The sequence below is a fragment of the Vespula vulgaris genome, chromosome 2 (genome assembly GCF_905475345.1).
Source record: "Vespula vulgaris chromosome 2, iyVesVulg1.1, whole genome shotgun sequence".
Classification (NCBI taxonomy): Eukaryota; Metazoa; Arthropoda; class Insecta; order Hymenoptera; family Vespidae; genus Vespula; species Vespula vulgaris.
This window is the reverse complement of record NC_066587.1, coordinates 19127080-19147919: the sequence shown is the minus strand read 5'-3', so window position 1 is coordinate 19147919 and position 20840 is coordinate 19127080. Positions and strand designations below refer to the sequence as shown.

Genomic DNA, 20840 nt, shown 5'->3' with positions numbered 1-20840 from the left:
TTGTGTACTTGTGAAACCAGATATTTTTTCATACGTATGACGAAACCTTTAAACAATATGAAACAATTCGTAACTGTGCTAGTACTTCGTTTCATCATTTTTCAGGAATAAGTAAATAAATTTCTACTGAAATTCTGAATTAAATGAAATTTTGTTAGTAATCGAATTACAATTTAAATTTTTTTAAATTCAAGATAATATAATATTTAAGTTGACGCTTAAAGAAAAAAAAAAAAAAGAAAAAAGAAAAAAAAAGGAAAAACGAGACATTCTTGTTGAAAAATATCTTTCATAGATAGTTCTATCGGAAAACACAAGACGGACGCCATCTTTCATTCCTATTTCGATCATCTCTTTTCTAAAGGCTAATTTACACTTATTGAAACGCGTTATGAGAAAACATCATAGTGAGAAAAAAGACTTTTAAGGTAATTTTTTGTAGGATTAAAATAAATGTTGGGCTAAACATAAACGCTTGAATCTATTTTATAATCATTTCTTTCTTCATAAATAATATAAATTGTAGATTGTCATTAAAAAATAAAATAAAACTAGTGCATGGTAGAAATACGCGATCATGTGCGTATACCTTGTTACTTCTTTTTTCTTTCGTTGCGTTAGCGTTTGCATTTGCGTTGCGTTTGCGTTTGCGTTTGCGTTGACGTTAGTTCCTCTCTCTCTTTAGCACGCTGGATATTTTATTAGAGTTTCTGATAAAGTTTGTTGCGTTGATAATTTGCTGAGAAAAAGTTATTCGTTTATGAAAACCCTAAAAAATTTACATTTATTAGGCATAGATCAACACGCATAAGTCAAGTGCAGTTGTAAAAGTTGAGACTCCAAGAGTCTCACAATCCAAATATGCAAGAAGTGGAAGGTACAGACGGTAAGTGATATTTTCATCGTTTCGATGTAACAGTTTTAAATGCGCATTATATCATTTTCAAATGACTCAACAATGCGATGTTGTTGTATTAACGTGAAAGTCACTTACAAACAGTTTCATGTTTCGTAGCACACTTAACCTCACTTCATTGTACGAATTAGCGAAATCAATCTAGAGTCTATAAGTTAAATATTTGATGAAAGGTAGATTAAAGTTATGTCTATGCGTAGGTTCACCATGGAACAATTCCAGTGGCTGTGAAGAAGAGCGGAGATCGAATCAAAAGGAGGGTAAAAAGTCTAATGTTTTACCATTATGGGGTAATGAAAGAACCATGAATCTGAATCCATTGATATTGACAAACATACAATCTTCGCATTACTTTAAAGTGAATTTATATGAATTGAAGACTTATCACGAAGTAATAGACGAAATTTATTATAAAGTATCACATTTGGAACCATGGGAAAAAGGGAGCAGGAAAACGGCAGGCCAAACTGGCATGTGTGGAGGCGTGAGTATGTTTTTTTCAAAACGTTGTTGTTACTTTATGTTACTAAGGTATTTATTGAATCGAGACAAAAATTACAATTGGATATATTAGCTTTGTACTTTCACTTTATATCATCATCGTTTCAAACTGTCTATGTATCAATTGAAACAAAATCTGACGGTAAAAGCCTGCATTGAAAGATATTCAAAACAGGTTATATCGCGTACAGATTTTTAATATGACATATCAGATACGTTAATATATATACTATATATATTGCATCAGTGCGGAAAAATATTAATAACGAAAAAGTTTAAATCTATACAGTGAAGAGCATTTAATACGACGCCTATTGCAGAGTAGCATGTTCTTGGTTGATATGTTATATTATAATACGAGCGTGATTAACTGACATAGTGGGTGTAAATTTAGCGGTTCATGCAGGTACGAGGCGTAGGTGCTGGCGGTATCGTCTCAACAGCTTATTGCCTTTTGTTTAAACTGTTCACGTTGAGGTTAACCAGGAAACAATTGAATGGTCTAATTAACCATCTGGATTCACCGTATATCCGTGCCTTGGGCTTTATGTATATCAGGTAGGTCATTTTCAACATATAATTGGAATAAAAACTTGATTATCCAGCATGCACGTCTCTGAGGTTTTTTTGCAATCGAGCTGTTATCATCAGTAGGTCGCAATTATTCCTTCTATTATGATACAACTATGACATACTATGCTGAATACAAATGTCAATAGTTATTAAAAGGATGCAAAGGTATCGGTACCGAAGACCTTTTAATATTATGGAAATCATAAAACAGAGCGACTAATAGTTACGTTCCAGCCGAGGACTTAAGAATGGTATGAGCCAAGTTAATTTAAACTTGTTAAGAGAGATATCCTTTTTTTGGAGAAGATTTATTTAAGAAAAGAGTTAATTTTCAAAGTTTCGTCTAAAATTATTAGAAATAAAAAGTTACCTTTTGTCTTATCTACTGTAACCTCGGCAGATTAAATACAGTTCGAATTAGTTTGGATAATCGAGTCGATATTAAACTTATTCATGAATATTATTATTTTTATCTTACGCTTTTTATTTCATTGGAATGTTAATTACAACAGATATACCCAACCGCCAGCAGATTTGTTCAGTTGGTATAGCGATTATTTAGAAGATGAAGAAGAAGTAGACGTAAAGGCGGGTGGTGGTCAAGTGATGAAAATGGGTGATATTTTAAAACAGTTTTTAACAAAATTGGAATGGTTCTCCACGCTCTTTCCAAGAATACCCGTACCTATACAGAAGGAACTGGAACATCGATTAGCAGAAAGATTTCCACAACAGACTATTAACGCTCGCAATGCAAAGCCACCTATTACGTTAAACAGTCATGGCAAATATAGTAATAATAGTACTAGTGGTAGAAGAGATAACGGGAATCTTATGAGAAATCAACAACCACGTCATATCCCAGACAACGAAGCTCAATGGGGAGAGGCAGAAAGAGCAAGCCACTGGCGAGCCAGGTGCGTCTACGTGGTATGAATACAATCACGTTACTAATTATCAGTAGATATATTCAATTAATAAAACTATCTTTGAGATATCTTGATTTATAAATGCGTTACTTACAATGTTGTATTAGTACTTTGATCTTTTATCATTGATTTATTTTACTATCATCTCCTTTCAGTAATGAAAAAGAAAAATAGTCTGTAGTACGTTTTAACTTTCGAAAAGTATTGAATTAGATAAGAGAAACAATATGAAACTTGAAAAATGCTTAGCACGTTGCATCAGTACTTCCCTTCGAACGTATCGTGTTACAGGTCTGATGAAGATCGTAAGGATAAATACAGAAAACGAGAGAGAGAACGGGACGCGGATAGAGACAGAGTTCGAGAACGAGAAAGGGATAGAGCACGCGAACGAGATCGAGAGAGAGAAGGACATTTTAGGCATTCGAGTAGTCGCGATAGAAGTCGAAGATCGAGAGATTACAGAAGTCGTAGTAGAGAGAGATCGTATAGAGACCAGAGTAGGGACCGTCATCGTGACAAGGATCGACACCGAAGCAGGTAATTTTAGAAAAGACCTGTCTTTCTGAATGTCTCTGAATAAATGTTCTTGTTACAGAAGAAGTTCCCCATATGACTATACCGCAGCGCTCGCTTGCGAGAAAGAACGACAACGAAGAGAATGAGATATAAACACAGTTGCAAAAAAATCAATTTATGTGTGTATACGGATATTGGTGGCGTATGTATGTATGTATGATTGCATTGGTGCGTAAGCATGCGCGAGTTATGTACCTATATGCGCATGTACATAAAATGCGTGCTGCTGCCACCATTGCTGTGCGTGCGCGCGCGCACGCTGTGGGGCGCAAATAAAAACGTCTTAATATAACTGTGGAAGTGAACACGATTTAGAGCCGAGCCATTCTTAGAGCGACATCTCCAACAACAAAGTAATATCCAAAATTTGATCCAACTATGTGCAACACATGTAGTTTCCATGTTTTTATAAAATAAATTGTGGAAGACATTTATAACTTGTTATTTTTTAATAAAATTGTCCCCTATATATATGTATATATATATATATATTTGTGTCTATGCATATACACAAGTATATAGGATAAAATAAATGGATAAGCAATACTTTTTGATTACAAAATTGTTTATAGAGTTACATCGTTTGGAACTACGTCCTACGTAAGATTTAAATCGACGAAAAAACCTTGTAGTTGTATATTGTCGGATATCTTGATATCGATATTGATTTATTTTTTCATACGAGTCGAGAGAGATCTTTCACGTTTAAGTAATGAAATTTATCTAAAGCACTGCCAATGGGTCAGCGAGTCTTAGTTTGTGAAATATACTGTAAAAGTTAAAGATACGTTGTCATCGTTATTCGTATATAGGTAGATATTATGCACGCGACATACTTGGTCATTTCGCTGTATCTTTGGCCGTAATTTTTTGTCGACTTGAACCAATTTGCTTCAGATAATAAAGAATCCTTTGTCCAAAATCCGATCTCTTGCGCTCTCGTCGTTGGTATTCTGTACATATCCGTTGGTCCAACCGGTTTCCATAAACCCTTCTTTCTTTGCAAGTACATGCGCTCGTTACTTCCGTATGAGAAGCCATCGGTAGTACCAAGAATCGGATCAAGCTTGTTATAAACTTCGCTAAAACTCCGATTTTTATGACGACGTAAACGTTCTTCTAGAATCTCTTTAATATTCGGCAATATAACTGGTTCTTGATAATCTACAAATTTCGACATATGCATTAATTATTCCATCACCGTGGAGATGGAAAACTTCTCTAATTACGATCGACTTTAATAAATATTAATGATATAATATAGAAGAGAAAAGCGCCAATACGCAGATTTTACCTTTGTTTAACGTTTCGGTGAAATAATTGCCGTAACCGGTCAAAGTAAGCCCAAACATCTCCATGGTTAAGATATTACGCGCGTATATAAGTACGTCGTATAATATAAATAGAAATACAAAAATTAAGGTTGAATTAAATCTATATAGCTTTGTACTACACATACATATATTCACAGTATCAATTTTTCTTAATCACAGAACTAATGTCACTTTCAAATATTTTTCTATACTATACAATGTTACTATACTAATATTATAACCATACGATACATCACATTAATTCAAAAATTAATATATTATGCGAAATGTTGAATGCTAAAGTAATGTCTCATATCTGACTTGTAATGTTACGATAGTGAGATAACATAAAAATATATCTTTATTTTTTATAAATATATAATAACACTGTGATAAATTACTTAATCTAGAAAAACAATTGTATGAAATGAAATTAGCTTAAAATCTACACAAAAGTATAGATCAAAGAAATTAGAGATTATTTAAGAAATTGTGCGTTTATAAAAATTCCATGTTTTTAGTGAAAACAAAATGTCAAATGCAGTTTTGACTATTTATCTATCAACAAAGCGATTTCGAGAAAGTTCATTCAGAAGAATTCTGTGAATCTTAAAAAAGGCATTAAATCTCTAATACAATTATTGTTAATTATTTCACATTTTTTTATCGCTAGTTACACACATACGTTTACTTATAGATGTAGTACTGTCTGCGAACTAAATGTTCATTATTGATATTATATTAATCATAAGCATCTTCGAATCGATCGTCGTGTTCCCATCCTTTGTTCCTACTACTGGGTTTAGGTGACATTGGATTTGCGAAAGGTTTAGAGTTATTTTTAAAGTTTTTCTTTGTATTATTTGCGCCAGGTCCTCGTATCGCTCTTGGAACAGTATTTTCTGTTGTAAAATTCTTTTTATTGGTATTCATTGCCGCATAATCCCTCTGTTCGCAATTTTCATCTTTGACCATCGCTTCCTGTTTGGACTGTAGCATCGAGGTACTACTTGCCTCGGATTCTTGATTTGTATCGTTTTTATTTTCTCTCAAATTTTTTACACTTTTTAAATCTAATAAGATATTAAATTATAACGCTATATCATCTTTACTATCATACACAAAATACGACTGACATGCCTGAGATAAAAAAAGAACAGAGTCATTAAGTACTACCTTCATTATTTTCAGCATTAGTAATATCCCTGTTGTGTCTTTGTAGATATATCAAAACTGTTGTACCAAGATGGGACGTATAATAATCGTATAAATTTACAGGCAGTGAATTAAATTGTTGATTAGCTAAATCAATGATCAGTAACAACATTAACTTGGCTGTGTACGACAGGCTATTATTTGTAAGAGTTTCTCTTACATTTAACATAAATTGATCTAATTCCGGTCTTTTATACATGCCTTTACCATTAATAATAACCTAAAATGAAGTATGCAAATATAGGATTAAAACTTTATTATAAATTAATATAATTTAATGTAACTTTGGTGCAAATAAGACTGAATGATAAAACCTGTGTAGCGACAAGTTCAATGTCTTCCTCGGTTGCAGTTTCTAACAACATGCTCCAATAATCGAGTAATGGTAATTCCAATATTCTTAGAGGTTTACCAGTTATTAGCGTCATTTGATAATAAATTTCTCCAAGTAAAGAAGCAATGTTTTGAAATAATGTAGCACTTTCTTTTCTAATTTCTTCTCTTCCTGCAAAAAAATGTCCGTTATTGCATATTGGGGTTATAGTACTAAGATAAATAAGAAATATAAATTTAAAATTTTAATAAGGGACGCACTCTTGTAATCATTTTGCAAAGTACTCAGCAATAGATATCGCATAGTTTGGTTCTCATTAACCTCGATGGTAAAGAATGTTACGTCGCTGAATAAACTTGCTAACTTTATACCAAAGATTTTATCTTCCAAAGCACGTTTATATAGAGTATCAAACATGGACCTGAAGCGTTCTATCTTTAGTTAAGAGAAAGAGAGAGAGAGAGAGAGAGAGAATATCGTTTTAAATAAAAGACAAAAATAATACTTTAATGTTTCTTCATCCTTTGTAGTACGAACAAGATGAACTATTTCATTTATTTGTTCCGTTGGTATTAATTCATTTATAGCAAGATTATTTATTCCCTCTATAATATCATTGCATACGAATTGATTGTATTTGTTGGATGCATTTCCTCCAGGTCTTCTTAATGGAGCCTCAACTACTTTTACTCTTCCGCGTGATCGGCCTCCGCTCCACGATATCATGTTTGGATTATTGGAGGATGGTAATGCCATACTATATTCTGTATTTCACACAAATGATATTTAAAAAGATACGTCGAATACTTGAACAATCAATCATAATACTTGCGTACACAGGAATCCTACTTTGAATATCAACTGTATTTGTAAAAATAAAAGAAATTTAAAAGATAAATTTTTGTAAAGTATACATACATCGAAATAATAATGTCAATACATATTTATATACACGTTCTAAATCACTCATTATACTTGGAATCGCATGGGCGATTAAACGATTAATACGTACTTATTTCAAATCGATTCGGTTTACAAACAGTAGACTATTCCATATTGATAAAATCATACTTTTATTTCATCGTGTCAACTACCGTCAAAGAGAAGGATATATATCGTGTTTTATTGATGTATAATTATAATTTTACGTGCTACCGGTAGAGTGCGCGGTTGTGTATTGCCGGCAATATAACGAATTCGAACGTCTTCATTTTCATTTTTACGATATTAACGATTACATAATTTCCTTCGCTAATAAAAGATAAATTGTCTTATTTAAATAATTTTCTACTATGCATTCACTTCATTATAAGAGTTTTTTTTATTTATGTTTCTTCAAGCCTTATCTGTACATGTGTTTACAAAGAACTTTGAGATGTTTTAGATAAATTTCATTAATAAAATCAATCAATTATTAGGGTTTGCTAGATGACCGGTAAATAAAGAGATGATGGCTTTCTGTTTGGTTTGATTTGCCGCCGACATTTTCTTTATGATGCTGTAGTAAAATGGACGATCGACCTTAAATGTCATAGGTATGACTAAACTAAATGTAGCTATGACCACTCCTGCAACAGAATTATATGATCATAGTAAATAGATTAAAACTATATTAATTTTATATAAAGTCAATTAAATGAATGATGTAGCTATGAGTGAAAGCGCGATCTATATATCCACAGATAATCGAGTGCCAAAACATTGAGAGATGTGGCAAGTATAATTTGATTTCATGCAATGAGTTTGAAGAGACATACATATGTATATGTGGTTGTGTGCACATACGAATATAGATACTAAACAAATACAAATACACACAGAGAGATAGGACAAGAACTTTTGTCCCGCGACGAAATATTTTGGTTATTTTTAAAGTATGGAAAAATGTACATACAAAGCTTGAATGATATGGAAGGGAACATAATAATTGCGATATAAATATTTTTTATGCAAGTGAAGACTTCAAGAAGAGATTTCAAGGTAATCTCTCTCTTTTTTTTTTTTTTTTATGGAATGCTATATTCTTTTTTGTCATTGTCTGATAGTTGCTGTTGTCACGATATCAGCGTTCTAACATTAAAGGTCATTCAAGGTTAAATGTAATAGTAAAATAAACTTTTTCTACAGATGTTCAAAGTGGTGATAATTTGTATTCATGCAACATTGCAATATTTTTATTGCTGAATCACGAGCATATCCTATGACCTCAGAACTTATTAACGCAGCACATGTCAAGCTTAAAATCTCCGCGTAAAAAGTATTTACATCATATTTTGCTACCCTCCGTATAACTCAAATTTTGTATATAACATTTTTCCATATTATTACGTATAACGGAAATATGTTAGATGGACAAAGTTTTTATCCCATTCCGTATATATAAAATTATATTTATTATTTAATTATAAATATGAATATATATGATATATATGATATAAAGCAAAAAAGATATAAAATGTGAATTTCTATTTTAATAATTGAGATTGGGTAAATGCGAATACATTATTTTATTAATAGGTTACATAATCGCGGACTAATTGGAGTAATCGATATATACATAGCTGTAAGCATTAATTCTTCGGCTCGGCGACATGACCTAAGAATAAGGATATTGGATCATTGGATTCGTTTCCACCGTTTCCGGTTACTTTGATGATAGCATAGAAAAATGGATGATCGACGATAAATTCAAGTTCGGAGACCAGAGCACTCTCCACGAATAACACTGCAACTGAGTCGGAGGAAAACATGTAATCATATTGAAATTGACACTTTCACTAATCTAGTTAGTTATGGTATCGATAGGAAGTATGATCGAACAGAACAAGATGACGAGTTAGTAGGTAAAGATACACGTGCAAATGCAAATACATAGACGTATACGAGATGTCAAGAATGATCGATCGAAAAGATAAATGCGCAACAGAAAAAAGAAAAAAAGAAACAAAAAGAAAAAAGTCGCATGTGATTATGTTAATATTTACATTTGGTTTAATATTATCATTTGATAAATAATTTTCATTTAACTTCTAATCTCATAAAAAAATCATTTGTAAAAAATAATTTCAGAGCTTCTATAGGTACCTATATAATATTAGAAGATCAAGATTTAGGTTCGGTGATATGTCCCTCGAATAATGGCGTCACGTTCATATCGTTTCTTCGATCTTCTAGACGAACGATACTATAGAAAAATGGATGATCGATCATAAAGTCTACTTGGATCGGTATACTCGCTAATGCCACAAATATTCCTGAAACAAATTATTCATTGGCACGATTGAAATTTCGATAGAAATCTTGGATTTTGCAATCTTTCATTAAAATTTGACCATCACAAAAGCTAGCGAGGTGTCGGTGCAGCGGTAAAAAGAATTGACTGGGGAAATTTGTCAAATTGAGGATCTGTACATTGGTATATTGAATTTTGATATGAGATAATATTATCAGAAGAGCGCATTCAATTTAATTTCGCAAAGAAGAGAGAAAAAATTGAAAAAAGAGATAATCCTTATGGATTTAATTAAGCGTGTTTAGTTCAGCCCCTGAACGGCATGTTATTCATTTAGATCGCTCTTTTTCTTCTTTTCAGCGAAGTTTCTTTTTTATTGTTCGGATTGATTGGTTATGCGGCCAGCAAATAATCTTAGCTCTTATCTCGAGATTTTTCTTTATTTATAAGAGAATTTTTCTGATACTCCGGATTGCTCCTAACGATGCTTACACGAAAAGAATGTTCTTACGCGAAAAATTGTCTTCGGTTAAAATAAAGGCGCGGGTCGAAAACTGTCGAAGAACGTTGTAACTAATCATCGATCATAAAGACATACGAGTATTTTTATCACTCTTCAATCTTCTTTTTTCCGAATGATTTTCAAATGACATTATTACTATCATACATTATATAACGATATCATTGCTATCACACATTATTATAGATTTTCTTTTAGATAAGGATAAATCTGCATTCGGAGAGATAATAGTAAACGGATAATAGTAAAGTACTAAAGGATTTTCGGATCTATTGGATGATCAAATCGAAAGGACGATCACAAACATAGATTCTTCTTGCGAAGATTTATTTTCAGTAATTTGCCACTTATAATATTTATTCGATTCAATGTTTTCGGAAGGATTTGATCTCTTTTACAGCAGAATAGAATATACGAGTTATTATCCTCAAGTTGACATTTATAACAAGAATTTTAAACATGACGCAATGTACGATTTAATACTCTATTGGATATATGTTCTATTCGGTAAGGCATTATCAGAGGAGTTGGTTTTAGAGTTGATTTGACGGATCGATCACGTGTGCGGTGAAAGTTCATAATTTTTTTATTCGAGAATCCGCGGTTTTAACGATACTCAAATGAAAGGGATGATCGACATGATAACTCTGTCGCCATTTGTAATACCCGAACGTTTCATCTGCCGACATTTAGTTATTAATTTACCTGTATACCTATATCTCATAACGCTTCATAGATAAACTCGACTCGATTTCTTTCGTTTCTTGTATCAACTCTTGTTGTACTCCATGCGGCAGTGTACTTACAGAGGCGCTTGATCGCGTTCTAACTAATAGATTTCGATTGTAGATCCCTTAGGCTATTGCGTTGGATACATTGATGATTTCAACGTTTCATCTTATTAAAAGTTTATTCGCATAAGTTAGTGTCTAGGTGAGGTATTTCGTGAAAATCAGCACGATAAGCGTTCACATAAGTTAGTGTATACGTGAGGTATTTCGTGAAAGTAAGCACTTAGTAACAATTAGTTTAGCCATTATGCTATAAGTTAGTAATGCGAACGTAACGATTTTACAGAAAAAGGAATGATTAATTAAAATTATCGTAATTGGGAATCGAAAAATCTGGATGGTATTTTCTTTTTTCTCTCTCTCTCTTTTTTTTTTCTTTGTCTTTATTTATAAACCCATTGCCAGCTTATTTCATTTCCCTTTCTTTTATTCTCTTCGATAGCATAAAAAGAGACTCGATGAATGTTTCAATTAATTTTCGAATGGAACAATATGTCTATTTCTTTCCTGGTTTAAGTTCGCTCGCGGTACCAATGAAAAGCAACAAATTGTTGTAAGTGGATCTTATCACAAAGTGGAAAGGCCTGTCCACCTTGAATATAGCCCTCCTGACTGGAAGACCGGGTCTCACTGGTCTCACTATACCACCTAAAATAGCCATTGTTAGTCATATAAAACGTAGTTGAAAAAGTTTTCAAATGCTTCGCACACTTGGAATTAAACGTCGCATCCCAGACGCACCTATCGATGACAAAAGGGAACGAGATGAATGGTCTTTAAGCATCGAACATATGTATAAATGCAAAGGACGTCGAAGGAAATTACTTCTTTTTCTACGTAGCTAGGGAATGCGGTCCAATAGTAAAGATAAGACGCGACGTCCCTTTTTTTGCGTTACCGTAAAACCGTGTCTTAACAATTTGCTTGGCGAAGGGCGATAGAACATCAGGAAATTTTTCGACGATGGAACGAAAGATAGTCTCCAACAAATCGCTGTTTGATAGAAATAGAAACCTATCAAATGAATTTCGATATGATCTTTCAATTTTTCTTCAATTTTACGCTCCGAAAGAGCAACGTCGCGATCATGGATTTTTTGACTTATTGAATTAATAGATATGCGATAAATGTGGTTAGTAATTATTAATGGAGTAAGTGATTTATATTCCGTTTTTTTTTCTCTTTTTAAACAAGTCGTTGCGATAAAATGTCTAATTCTCTCATAGAATTGGTATACCTAGTTTTGCAACTTTTGCTCGATTTGATCTCTGATAGTAAACAAACACTTTTGCAAGCATCTTTTATTTTTACGTAATCTCGATACAATACCAGAGCACTTCTCTTTCCGTGCTTATTGCGACACGATTCGCGCGTGCGCGAGAGAAAGAGGAAGAAAGAGAATTATCTTGAAAAGAGCGGGGGGTGAGATAATCTTTGTCATCTCTGTCTACTTGGCACCGAGACCGGCACTTCTCCCACCTACGTTTCCAGCGAATAAGACAATGTCATTGCGCCTTATCTCAAAGTGGAAAGACCTATTCGCGTTAAATGTTTTCCTGTACAGTGGGTGAGATGCTCCTACTATTTTTATATCTATAACAATCACGGGTAAAATTAATTATTTATTATGACATTGCACCTTTGTAAGAAAGAATTGAAGCGAACGAGTTTTCAAGCATAGTGGATATTTTAAAATTAATGGATACGGAGAAATATGTTTGGATATTCGAAAGCAAAAATAAGTTATCGATTTTCATAGCCGAGAGACAACGTTGAAACAAAAAAGCGACACAGTCATCGAAATCTTAATTATGGATTTTAAAGAATGAAACGAAAGATGAGTTCGACTGTGACAGAATGTTCTACGAGATGTGAATAGAATACGAGGAATGTTAATTAAACATAGCGCATAGAAACGTGTATAATAGTAAAAAGAAATGAATGAATAAATAATGAAAAAAAAACGATTCAACGAATCTTTCGATGATTCCTTCTAAAAGGATCGTTAGCTCGTATTATCGATATACTCGTATTTATTATCGTTCAACGCGCATTCATTCGTATCATGGCTTTTGAACTTTAGCAATAAACAAAGAAACATTGTCTCTCTGTATCATAACTAAGAACGGCCTGTCAATGTAGACTGGATCGACCGTAGATGTTCCTAGTCTCTCTTGAATGTGAACACCTGAAACAGTATTGCAGTTTTCCTAATAACTAAAGAACCAAGGGAAGAAAAAAATCTTCGTTAATCCAGCCGTCACCATCGAAGAAGAATTCAAAGTGCATTGTCCTTAACTATTGTATATACATTCGTATAAATAACCATTAAACATAACCCATCAAACACCAACTAATTGTAAGTACTTTGTCAAGCTAGCATAATAAATCGAGAAGAAAGCGATGACTGCCGAACGATCGTCAATAGCGACATCGTGTAACAGTAGTGACATTCAACTACTGACGTAAGTGTAACTATCGCCAAGATTTTAAAACGTTCCACGGAGGATGACACTTTGGTCGCATACGCATATGTACGTGTGTATTAAAATTTTTGATCGAGTTCGAATATTAAATGATTTATTTATTATCGGTTATACGTCGAGAATAGCTCTATCATTTATTCTAGTTATTTTTAATGAACACTCGGATCCGTAATGTGAGCAGCGAACAGTTGTATGCCTTTGTACGTTATCGTAGCTAAGAATGGTCTGTCAGCTTTCATCAATGGTTTAGGTCTAGGACGTCCTGATTTAATGCCGATATTAACATCTGAAAAGACATGAAATTTTGCTCTAACGCGTTCCTTAACGGAACTACAAGGACGAAGCGAGTTGAGTTAACGCGATCCATCACCATCCATAAATAAAAGAAACTGATCGAGACGACACTATCCTGGATAAAACGAAATCATTCATTTCGACAAAGCATGAACGATGACACTTCCAGCGAATTCGTCGAAATTAATTTGCTTTTTTTTTTCCGATAGCAACACCACAAAAAAGGAATGCGTTACGTCACGTCAAGCTGATCACCAGATAAGAATGTAACGGACAACAATTTTAACGAATACTCCGACATTTTCTATAGCATTTTATGCATACATACGTACCTCTCGATGTCTTCGAAGCAGCATCTACCTCATTTCAATGATACTCTCTATATATACTTTACTTGGTTGATAAATTTAATTTAGGAATGATCGCTCTCCCAAAAGAAGATATTATTTTGCTGTACAATGTATTTTTTATTGAAACTATTCGTTTATGCGTGTGTATAAATAAATGTACGTTCCAACGTGTCATACGAATCTATGCCAATAAATTACACGATATACTAAAAAGATTTTTAAAATATATAGACGTCTAAAAAAAGTTTTGTCTTAGAAAAAAAGAAAGAAGGAACAATTTTTATATCGATAAAATTAAAAAATGTTAGAGAGCGAAACGCGATCTGCGGGAACTGCGAGAGTTGGATGGTTTGCGTCTATCTACATATATGAACGATGACTCATATCGAGCCAGCTTCGCGAGGAATACGCTCCCGTTGGATCAATTAATTAAAGTTTATATTAAATCTACGACAAATTATTAAAACGGCGATAAGAGCGAAATTAACGAGCAAAGAACTACGACTATTAAATAATCGACCAGTGAGCAGCTTATATCGTCGCTCTTAAAGGTTCTACAGTAGCTCCGACATAAACGTACTCTTGTTGAAATGGGAAACGAGAAATGTTTGTGAGATTCTTACGCGACATGTGACGCTTATCGATTGACCGATAAGCTTGAAAAAAAAGAATGACATCTTATCTTTAGAACTATGTGTATATACGCGTGCATGTACTTGTGTGTGTGTAAACAAATGACTTATATAAAAACAAAACAAAAATAAAACAGAACAAAAATTAAAAAATTAAAAAAAAAAAAACAAAATAAAAAGCATTGAAAAGCATGTTAGAAAATGCATGGCACTAAATACATACAAATGCGTGTATCACATGTCCGGTAGATGTTATCTAAAAACGGGGAGAAAAAAAAGAAAAACGGAGAAAGCCGCGTGCTAAATTTGTTGCGTCAAAACGGAGGTCACGATTACGAGTTGATTTTCGCCTGGAACAGGACGAGATCTCCGTATTTAATGATCGCCAGAAACGGTCGATCGACATTGAATTGAACCGGCTGCGGTGGAGACCAGGAGCTCGAAAGAGGCCTGATACTGATACCTGTTAGAAGAATCAATGAAACAGAGTATTATAGACTCGACCGATTCAAGTAAATAATAAATGGGATGGAAGAAAAATAATGTGGGTGAAAGAATATCGAAACGAAATATATTATTTACATATAGACGATATGGAAAGGCCCTGCGAGAGTTTGCATCCGCGTTGATGAATATCGATACGACGAATCTTTCTACGACGTTTTATAACTCTTTTGCTTTACTCGACTTTTCATTTCGATGGGATCGAGTCGCGAGTTAGAGTAAAGAGTTACTCATGAATTTATCAGGGATTCTCCTCGATAAAACGTCGAGAGAACGATACTTTCCTTCGATCGGGAAAATATAAAGATAAAATAAGGTCTTCACCGTTATCGCGTCAAGATACGATCCGACAATGAGACGAGATATAACGTTGTCTGTTGTTTGACGAATCAAGAAATACACATACGATTTTAAGAGAGCGATAGTGATCGGATAAAGTTCTTAAAGAGAAAGCAGAAGGAAAGGAAAAGACGCGGTTCGGTACAAGAAACACGCTCGAAGGATAAACCTCACACTTTGATAGAAAAAAGAAAACATGAAATATTGCAAATACGATTGCAGGATGCATTAACATTTAAAAACATTTAGAATCGCAGAGCTCTCACACGCAGAAGCACATATACATACGTTATACGCGCCATACCTAATAGGTACCGAGGAAATTCTGAGAAAGTGAATGCGATAAGCAAAAAGAAAAGGATATAGAATCGATTGTTCGTTCGTTCGTTTCTTTCAGCGACGATGAATCGTTAAATAATGACAAATGTGAATTTCGACAGATCGTTTCTCAGAACTTTGTGAAAGCGAAAGAAAAAAAAATAAATAAGAGAAGAGACAAAGTCATCGTTGACGATTCATCTCGATAGACTTTGTCCACTTCCATTTCGTTAAAATACAATATAAACAGCAAACAGCACGTAAATACTTGCTTACATACTTGCTTGTAAGTACTTACCACTTGCTCCCGCAGCTTCGCTACCTTCCTCGTTAACTTCGATAAAAGCCTTTTGTACGACGTCGGAGATTTTGAGCTCAACGTCAGAAATACCTTTGAAGTTAGCACTTTGGCTAAAGGCCTCCTTTATTCCCAACTAAACAAAAAGATTATAATGTTTTGATGTTATATGTACGTCACCTTTTCTACGCAACGTCTAATACGCACGTTTTGAAGGTGTCCATTGAGATTGAGAGTGCTTTCGATCTTGAATTTAGGCAGATGCAGCATAACCTCGGTTTTATATGCCTTCTTGAGAAGTTCGCCGATATCATGTTGGGGCAATTTCTCTTCGAGTTGAGGCAATCCGTCGATATCGTTTGGCATGATGATGACCATGCTGAATTCTTCGCCCTGAAGAAATAAGAATTGATTTAAGAAATTATTTTGTCAATTAATCGTAAAATTTGACATCAACGTGCACGCGCCAAATTACTTTGTATGGAAGCTCGAGTAACTTTGCGTTCAATTCGGTAAGTTCAGCGTATTTAAACTTTCCAGACATGTACATGGTGGGTACGTTTATAACTTCGTTCTTGGTGACGTGGAAAGGTTCGTTTTTAGTAAATTTGGGATCAAATTTGGTTTTCCAATTGCCCTTGAAGTATACAGCATTGACGAGCACCATGGCGGTAGCACCATTTATTTTATCTTTAATTGAAATAAACATAGACCTGTTAGAAGTGCGATAAAGAAGGGAGAGAATGGAAGATTACAATTAAACTAACCTGGTTTAATAAGATCTTTGATGCGTTTATTGGTTTGTTCCTCGACCCACTGATTGATGGTACCGGCAGCTTGGAGATTTTGAGAAAAGTCCAAATTTTCCGATGTCGATAAAAAGGCAGATTGAGTCAATTCTTGGAAGCTCGGTTTTACCGTGAATTGCTTGTTAATGAATATTTTGTTGGCGAGACGAAGTTCTACGTCTTTGACGTTCTACGGGTGTAGTTTCGAATAAAAAATTAGATCAATATTATAATCTTAAATAGAAAAAAAAAAAGATTAATAAAAGTAGAAACTAGGTAAAAAGATTTTACATTAAGGGTACCGATGAGATTTGAATATCCACTTCTGGCTACGGACTCCTCTGGAAGGTGAAGTACTTGTTTGAATTCTTTCTCAGTATCTCCGCGCGAGCCATAAGCAGCCATGGAAAGAGCAATCGAGGCGCTAAGAGGAGACGTGATCAGATTGCCACTGTTTCCCTTTCCGACTTCCTAATGACATTTGTTAGACGTATGCGAAGGTGCAATTAATAAAATATAAATTATTTCAAGAAAAAGAGAAAATTATATTTCTTACTCGGAAAAATAACGATGAGAATCGATTGTTTCCATCGGTGATAGTCTGAACAGCCCTGTTTTCAGTTGGCCCTGCCATGCTGCTTGCAAGGCAGACTACCAAAATGGCTAATCCTTGTACTGGAAACGATTCGTTCAAATTTGATTACATTTTCTTTCGATCAAATCAGATTACCTCGATGACGCAACTTTAATCAATTACTTATAATAATTTGTCTATAACCTACGCTACGGACGTTTATGTACGTACATAGAGATATTCTTGGACGACCTAACATAATTTTATCGTAGAGTTAACAGATTCGATCTTAAACGTTTAATGCATAATGTTTCAGCGAACAAATTTTACCGCGGGAAGAATGAAATAAAAAGAAAAAAAAAAACCAAAGGAAAAGAAAAAGAACGGCAGATAAGACGTAATCGAGAATAAAGTGCTACATGAAAATAAGGTCAAGATCGTTCGGTACGAGTACGATATTTTCGAACTTCGAAAGGAATTATCTCTATTTTCTGATTAAGGTCACATTAAATAGTTAGCGAGGAAGGTTAAATGAAAAGATAAATAAAATATAATTATAGAATATTGTAGAAATGATATTGTAATTTATTACGTTATCGCGTCGATAGAAAACTCGGGGATGATAAAAATTGACGAAACGATCGGCATCCCTTATACGCATGCGAATGCACAATTATGAGTTATCGATAGGATTGAAAAATCTTACATTACGATAAGTTCGTCGTATCGAGTACGACGAATGTTATTTTTCGCATATACGCGAAGAAAAGGAAAAAAATATTAAAGCGATTCTAATCGAAATAAAATGTGCAAAAGGACAATGTACAAAATACGTATATGCATAAGAATGTGTGTACATAGTACTATCCAATATTTCCCGAGTCTCATCGGGAAAACCCATCGCGTCGGAGCGAGGAGGGGCAAGAGATTCTAGCATAATAAATAATAAATGCCGTAACGTGCTCTCTCTTACAAGTCTTAATAACTCTAAAGAAACAAGATGATGACGTGTATTTAAGTAAATTACTTGCGTCTACGTATATACGTACACACATACGATCGTCGACTTAACGATGAATCAATCGTCCGTAATCTCTTCCCGCGTATGATTTCTAAAAATCCAAAATTTCTTACGCTCTCTTTATATTTCGATGTATAATATTTTGAATTTTAATTTACTTACTCGAAAAGAAGAAAAATATGACAGAGCAAAGAGGAGAATAGTAAAGTGTCAACAAATGCTATGTATTCGTTCGATGTGTACAAACATGTATCAAGAAAAAACGTACTACATTCGTTCAAATCGATTCATGAATGAAAAGGATCGTGCCCACGAACACGTTCAATTACATGAAGTGTGTTTATAAAAGCAATAAATAAATAATCGTATCGTTATAATTAAGCGTAAAATGAAATATACAGAGTAAATGTCTTCATCGAATTTCGCGTAATAGAGAAAGCTAATCAAGAGGATCGCGGATGATAACAAATCGATGCGGTACAATCAACGTTCACTCTTAAATACTAATGATCCGTGTTGACGTAGGATCCTAACTAGAAATCATTATCGATAATATGTTATTCCGATCGGAAGACGTATAATTGAAACGTCCTCGAAGTGCCCAATGACACGACATTGAGAAGCTCGGCTCGTAAGTTATACGTTAAATCTCTTTTAAAATTCGAAACACGGCTCAAAGTCAAAGTTCGAAGTGGTATATCGAAGGGCATATTCGATTTTAGGAAAGATTCATATTTAAAAAAGTCTACAAGACTCCTACTCACGTGTATACATGTTGATCGGTTTCATCGATCGTCTCGTTTCGAATGCCGAACGTTGACTAAGAAACGAGTACTCGGTACGGTTATATAAAAGAGTGTTGCCCGAGGATCCGCCAAGAGTCTCCCGATGACGGAATCGACGCCGCCATAGAAGCTACGCGAAGATCAAACTCGAAGCACCGATTTCGAGTACGAATAGCCAATCGCGTTGTTCGAACGACAAAAAGATGAAAAGATAAGCGCGCCAGATATTATCTGTTTGAATCTGTTTTGAATCTCCGTTATATCCGATCGACGAGCGCGCAGGGCTGTCAAATGTAATAATCGAATCAGATCGGATCAATGAGAGATCAATGAGAGATCGATAAAAGATCAGCGAGAGATCAATGAGAGATCAATGACAGATCTTTACCTCCTTTCTTCGCGACTCCCTTCGATCGATCGATTCACAACACACATTATAAATAACAACATTCATCGTTTCAACGAATTCGTCTAATGATCCATTCTCCGTTCGACTACAAGAATACTCGTTTATATTTCTCATTATCCGAGATCATTAATTATCATAGTTTAAAAATTGTAAAAAAAGGAGGTAGATTATCCGTGGAAGTTACGATATCAATAATATCATAATGACGATATGACGCCAACAGATTACCTCTCTTTTTCAAGAAATTTTCTTTTTTTTTCTCTTATTTATCGCGTCGAAAGAATTTCAAGTTCGTATTTAAAGATTTTAAATGGAAAAATGGTATCTATTTTAATATTTTTTTACTATATTTTCTATGTTGTTATTTAATAACGCGAAGATTGACGCAGGAGATATAATATTTAAGACGCAATACGTTTCACTTTCTTTTTTTTTTTTTGTCAAATTGACTACCTTTTGATCGAAATCTTTTTATCGGAGTTTGCTGTTGCGAGTTTTGTCAACAAGTTTAGGCTTATGTGGAAAAATTGCAAATCATCGATGCGTACGATTATATCTTTGTAAAGTTAAAAGAATAAGATATACGATCGATATAGAATTTGAAGTGAGATAAAATTGAGTGGTCGATGAAATTGATTCTTGTCTTTTAATCGATCGCATACTTATCCGTACAGAATTATCCAGATTGAGGAGGAAGAGGAGAGAGAGAGGAGGGCGGGGTGAGGGGAGGGAGAGAGAGAAACGACAATTTGTTCGTTTTAAGAAATTTCACTCGATCGATTCGACATCTGACTATCTCAAACGATCTCATCTACAAAAAATATACATTTAATAGAACGTTCGAAACAATATCATTTTGCTTTTGTTAAAAGACGTGTCGGACGATAATAGATATTGAGAATAAGAAAAAAGAAGAGCGTTGGAAAAAATTTTGGATAAAACACGACGAAAAAGTGTGATCGTAGCGATGGTAGATAAGTGAATACGCGATGTGGTATAGAGCTGGCAGGTACACGGTTGCGATACGGAACAAGATAATCGTTTAAATAAGACGCATGAACGCGCGTACAAACATGCACGAACGCCAATGCCGGTAGGAATTCTAGCAAGAAATACGGGCATGCGTGTTGTCCCATGAA

General features: G+C 34.1%; 3 protein-coding genes across 18 annotated transcripts; 1 reads left to right on the top strand and 2 right to left on the bottom strand.

Annotated features, from left to right (window-relative positions):
- The first annotated feature begins 85 nt into the window (after nucleotides 1-85).
- On the top strand, nucleotides 86-3935 carry LOC127061549 (pre-mRNA-splicing factor 38B). 3 transcript variants are annotated; one of them, XM_050988588.1, is made up of 6 exons: nucleotides 86-886; nucleotides 1117-1400; nucleotides 1812-1975; nucleotides 2503-2907; nucleotides 3211-3459; nucleotides 3521-3935. In XM_050988588.1, exons 1-6 carry the CDS (start codon nucleotides 862-864, stop codon nucleotides 3582-3584), a joined length of 1191 nt encoding a protein of 396 aa, XP_050844545.1. In that variant the 5' UTR covers nucleotides 86-861; the 3' UTR covers nucleotides 3585-3935. The 3 variants fall into 3 exon arrangements, with proteins under 3 accessions (XP_050844545.1, XP_050844544.1, XP_050844546.1); XM_050988587.1 differs by having other exon boundaries at nucleotides 582-886; nucleotides 3518-3935; XM_050988589.1 differs by having other exon boundaries at nucleotides 589-886; nucleotides 1824-1975; nucleotides 3518-3935.
- Nucleotides 3936-3967: 32 nt separating this feature from the next.
- On the bottom strand, nucleotides 3968-7650 carry LOC127061548 (uncharacterized). 6 transcript variants are annotated; one of them, XM_050988586.1, is made up of 9 exons: nucleotides 7373-7517; nucleotides 7197-7221; nucleotides 6866-7124; nucleotides 6621-6781; nucleotides 6341-6531; nucleotides 5988-6246; nucleotides 4793-5884; nucleotides 4335-4662; nucleotides 3968-4267 (listed from the first exon to the last, which is right to left on the bottom strand). In XM_050988586.1, the coding sequence occupies exons 3-7, from the start codon at nucleotides 7114-7116 to the stop codon at nucleotides 5553-5555; spliced, it is 1194 nt and encodes a 397-aa protein (XP_050844543.1). In that variant the 5' UTR covers nucleotides 7117-7124; nucleotides 7197-7221; nucleotides 7373-7517; the 3' UTR covers nucleotides 3968-4267; nucleotides 4335-4662; nucleotides 4793-5552. The 6 variants fall into 6 exon arrangements, with proteins under 6 accessions (XP_050844543.1, XP_050844541.1, XP_050844540.1 ...); XM_050988584.1 differs by having other exon boundaries at nucleotides 6866-7205; nucleotides 7279-7650; XM_050988583.1 differs by lacking the exon at nucleotides 7197-7221 and having other exon boundaries at nucleotides 7373-7642.
- A 12-nt stretch (nucleotides 7651-7662) lies between these two features.
- On the bottom strand, nucleotides 7663-19437 carry LOC127061543 (antichymotrypsin-2-like). 9 transcript variants are annotated; one of them, XM_050988567.1, is made up of 9 exons: nucleotides 19272-19437; nucleotides 17469-17587; nucleotides 17204-17383; nucleotides 16892-17102; nucleotides 16600-16814; nucleotides 16332-16517; nucleotides 16125-16260; nucleotides 9445-9614; nucleotides 7779-7928 (listed from the first exon to the last, which is right to left on the bottom strand). In XM_050988567.1, the coding sequence occupies exons 1-8, from the start codon at nucleotides 19294-19296 to the stop codon at nucleotides 9463-9465; spliced, it is 1224 nt and encodes a 407-aa protein (XP_050844524.1). In that variant the 5' UTR covers nucleotides 19297-19437; the 3' UTR covers nucleotides 7779-7928; nucleotides 9445-9462. The 9 variants fall into 9 exon arrangements, 8 of the variants coding, with proteins under 8 accessions (XP_050844521.1, XP_050844524.1, XP_050844522.1 ...); XM_050988569.1 differs by lacking the exon at nucleotides 7779-7928 and adding an exon at nucleotides 8966-9091; XR_007780886.1 differs by lacking the exons at nucleotides 7779-7928; nucleotides 9445-9614 and adding exons at nucleotides 13467-13675; nucleotides 14889-15128.
- Between the last annotated feature and the right edge of the window lie 1403 nt (nucleotides 19438-20840).

Excerpts from the sequence above, each read along its gene's own strand:
- LOC127061543 (XM_050988564.1), bottom strand. The coding sequence starts at position 19,296 with ATGAAACCGATCAACATGTATACAC. Across the intron at positions 17,103-17,203 it reads ATCTCATCGGTACCCTTAAT|AACGTCAAAGACGTAGAACT; the intron begins GTAAAATCTTTT and ends CTACACCCGTAG. Across the intron at positions 16,518-16,599 it reads TACTCGAGCTTCCATACAAA|GGCGAAGAATTCAGCATGGT; the intron begins GTAATTTGGCGC and ends TTATTTCTTCAG.
- LOC127061549 (XM_050988587.1), top strand. The coding sequence starts at position 862 with ATGCAAGAAGTGGAAGGTACAGACG. Across the intron at positions 887-1,116 it reads AGAAGTGGAAGGTACAGACG|GTTCACCATGGAACAATTCC; the intron begins GTAAGTGATATT and ends GTCTATGCGTAG. Across the intron at positions 1,401-1,811 it reads AAACTGGCATGTGTGGAGGC|CGGTTCATGCAGGTACGAGG; the intron begins GTGAGTATGTTT and ends GTGTAAATTTAG.
- LOC127061548 (XM_050988584.1), bottom strand. The coding sequence starts at position 7,116 with ATGGCATTACCATCCTCCAATAATCCAAACATGATATCGTGGAGCGGA. Across the intron at positions 6,782-6,865 it reads AAGGATGAAGAAACATTAAA|GTCCATGTTTGATACTCTAT; the intron begins GTATTATTTTTG and ends AGAACGCTTCAG. Across the intron at positions 6,247-6,340 it reads TTGAACTTGTCGCTACACAG|GTTATTATTAATGGTAAAGG; the intron begins GTTTTATCATTC and ends ACTTCATTTTAG.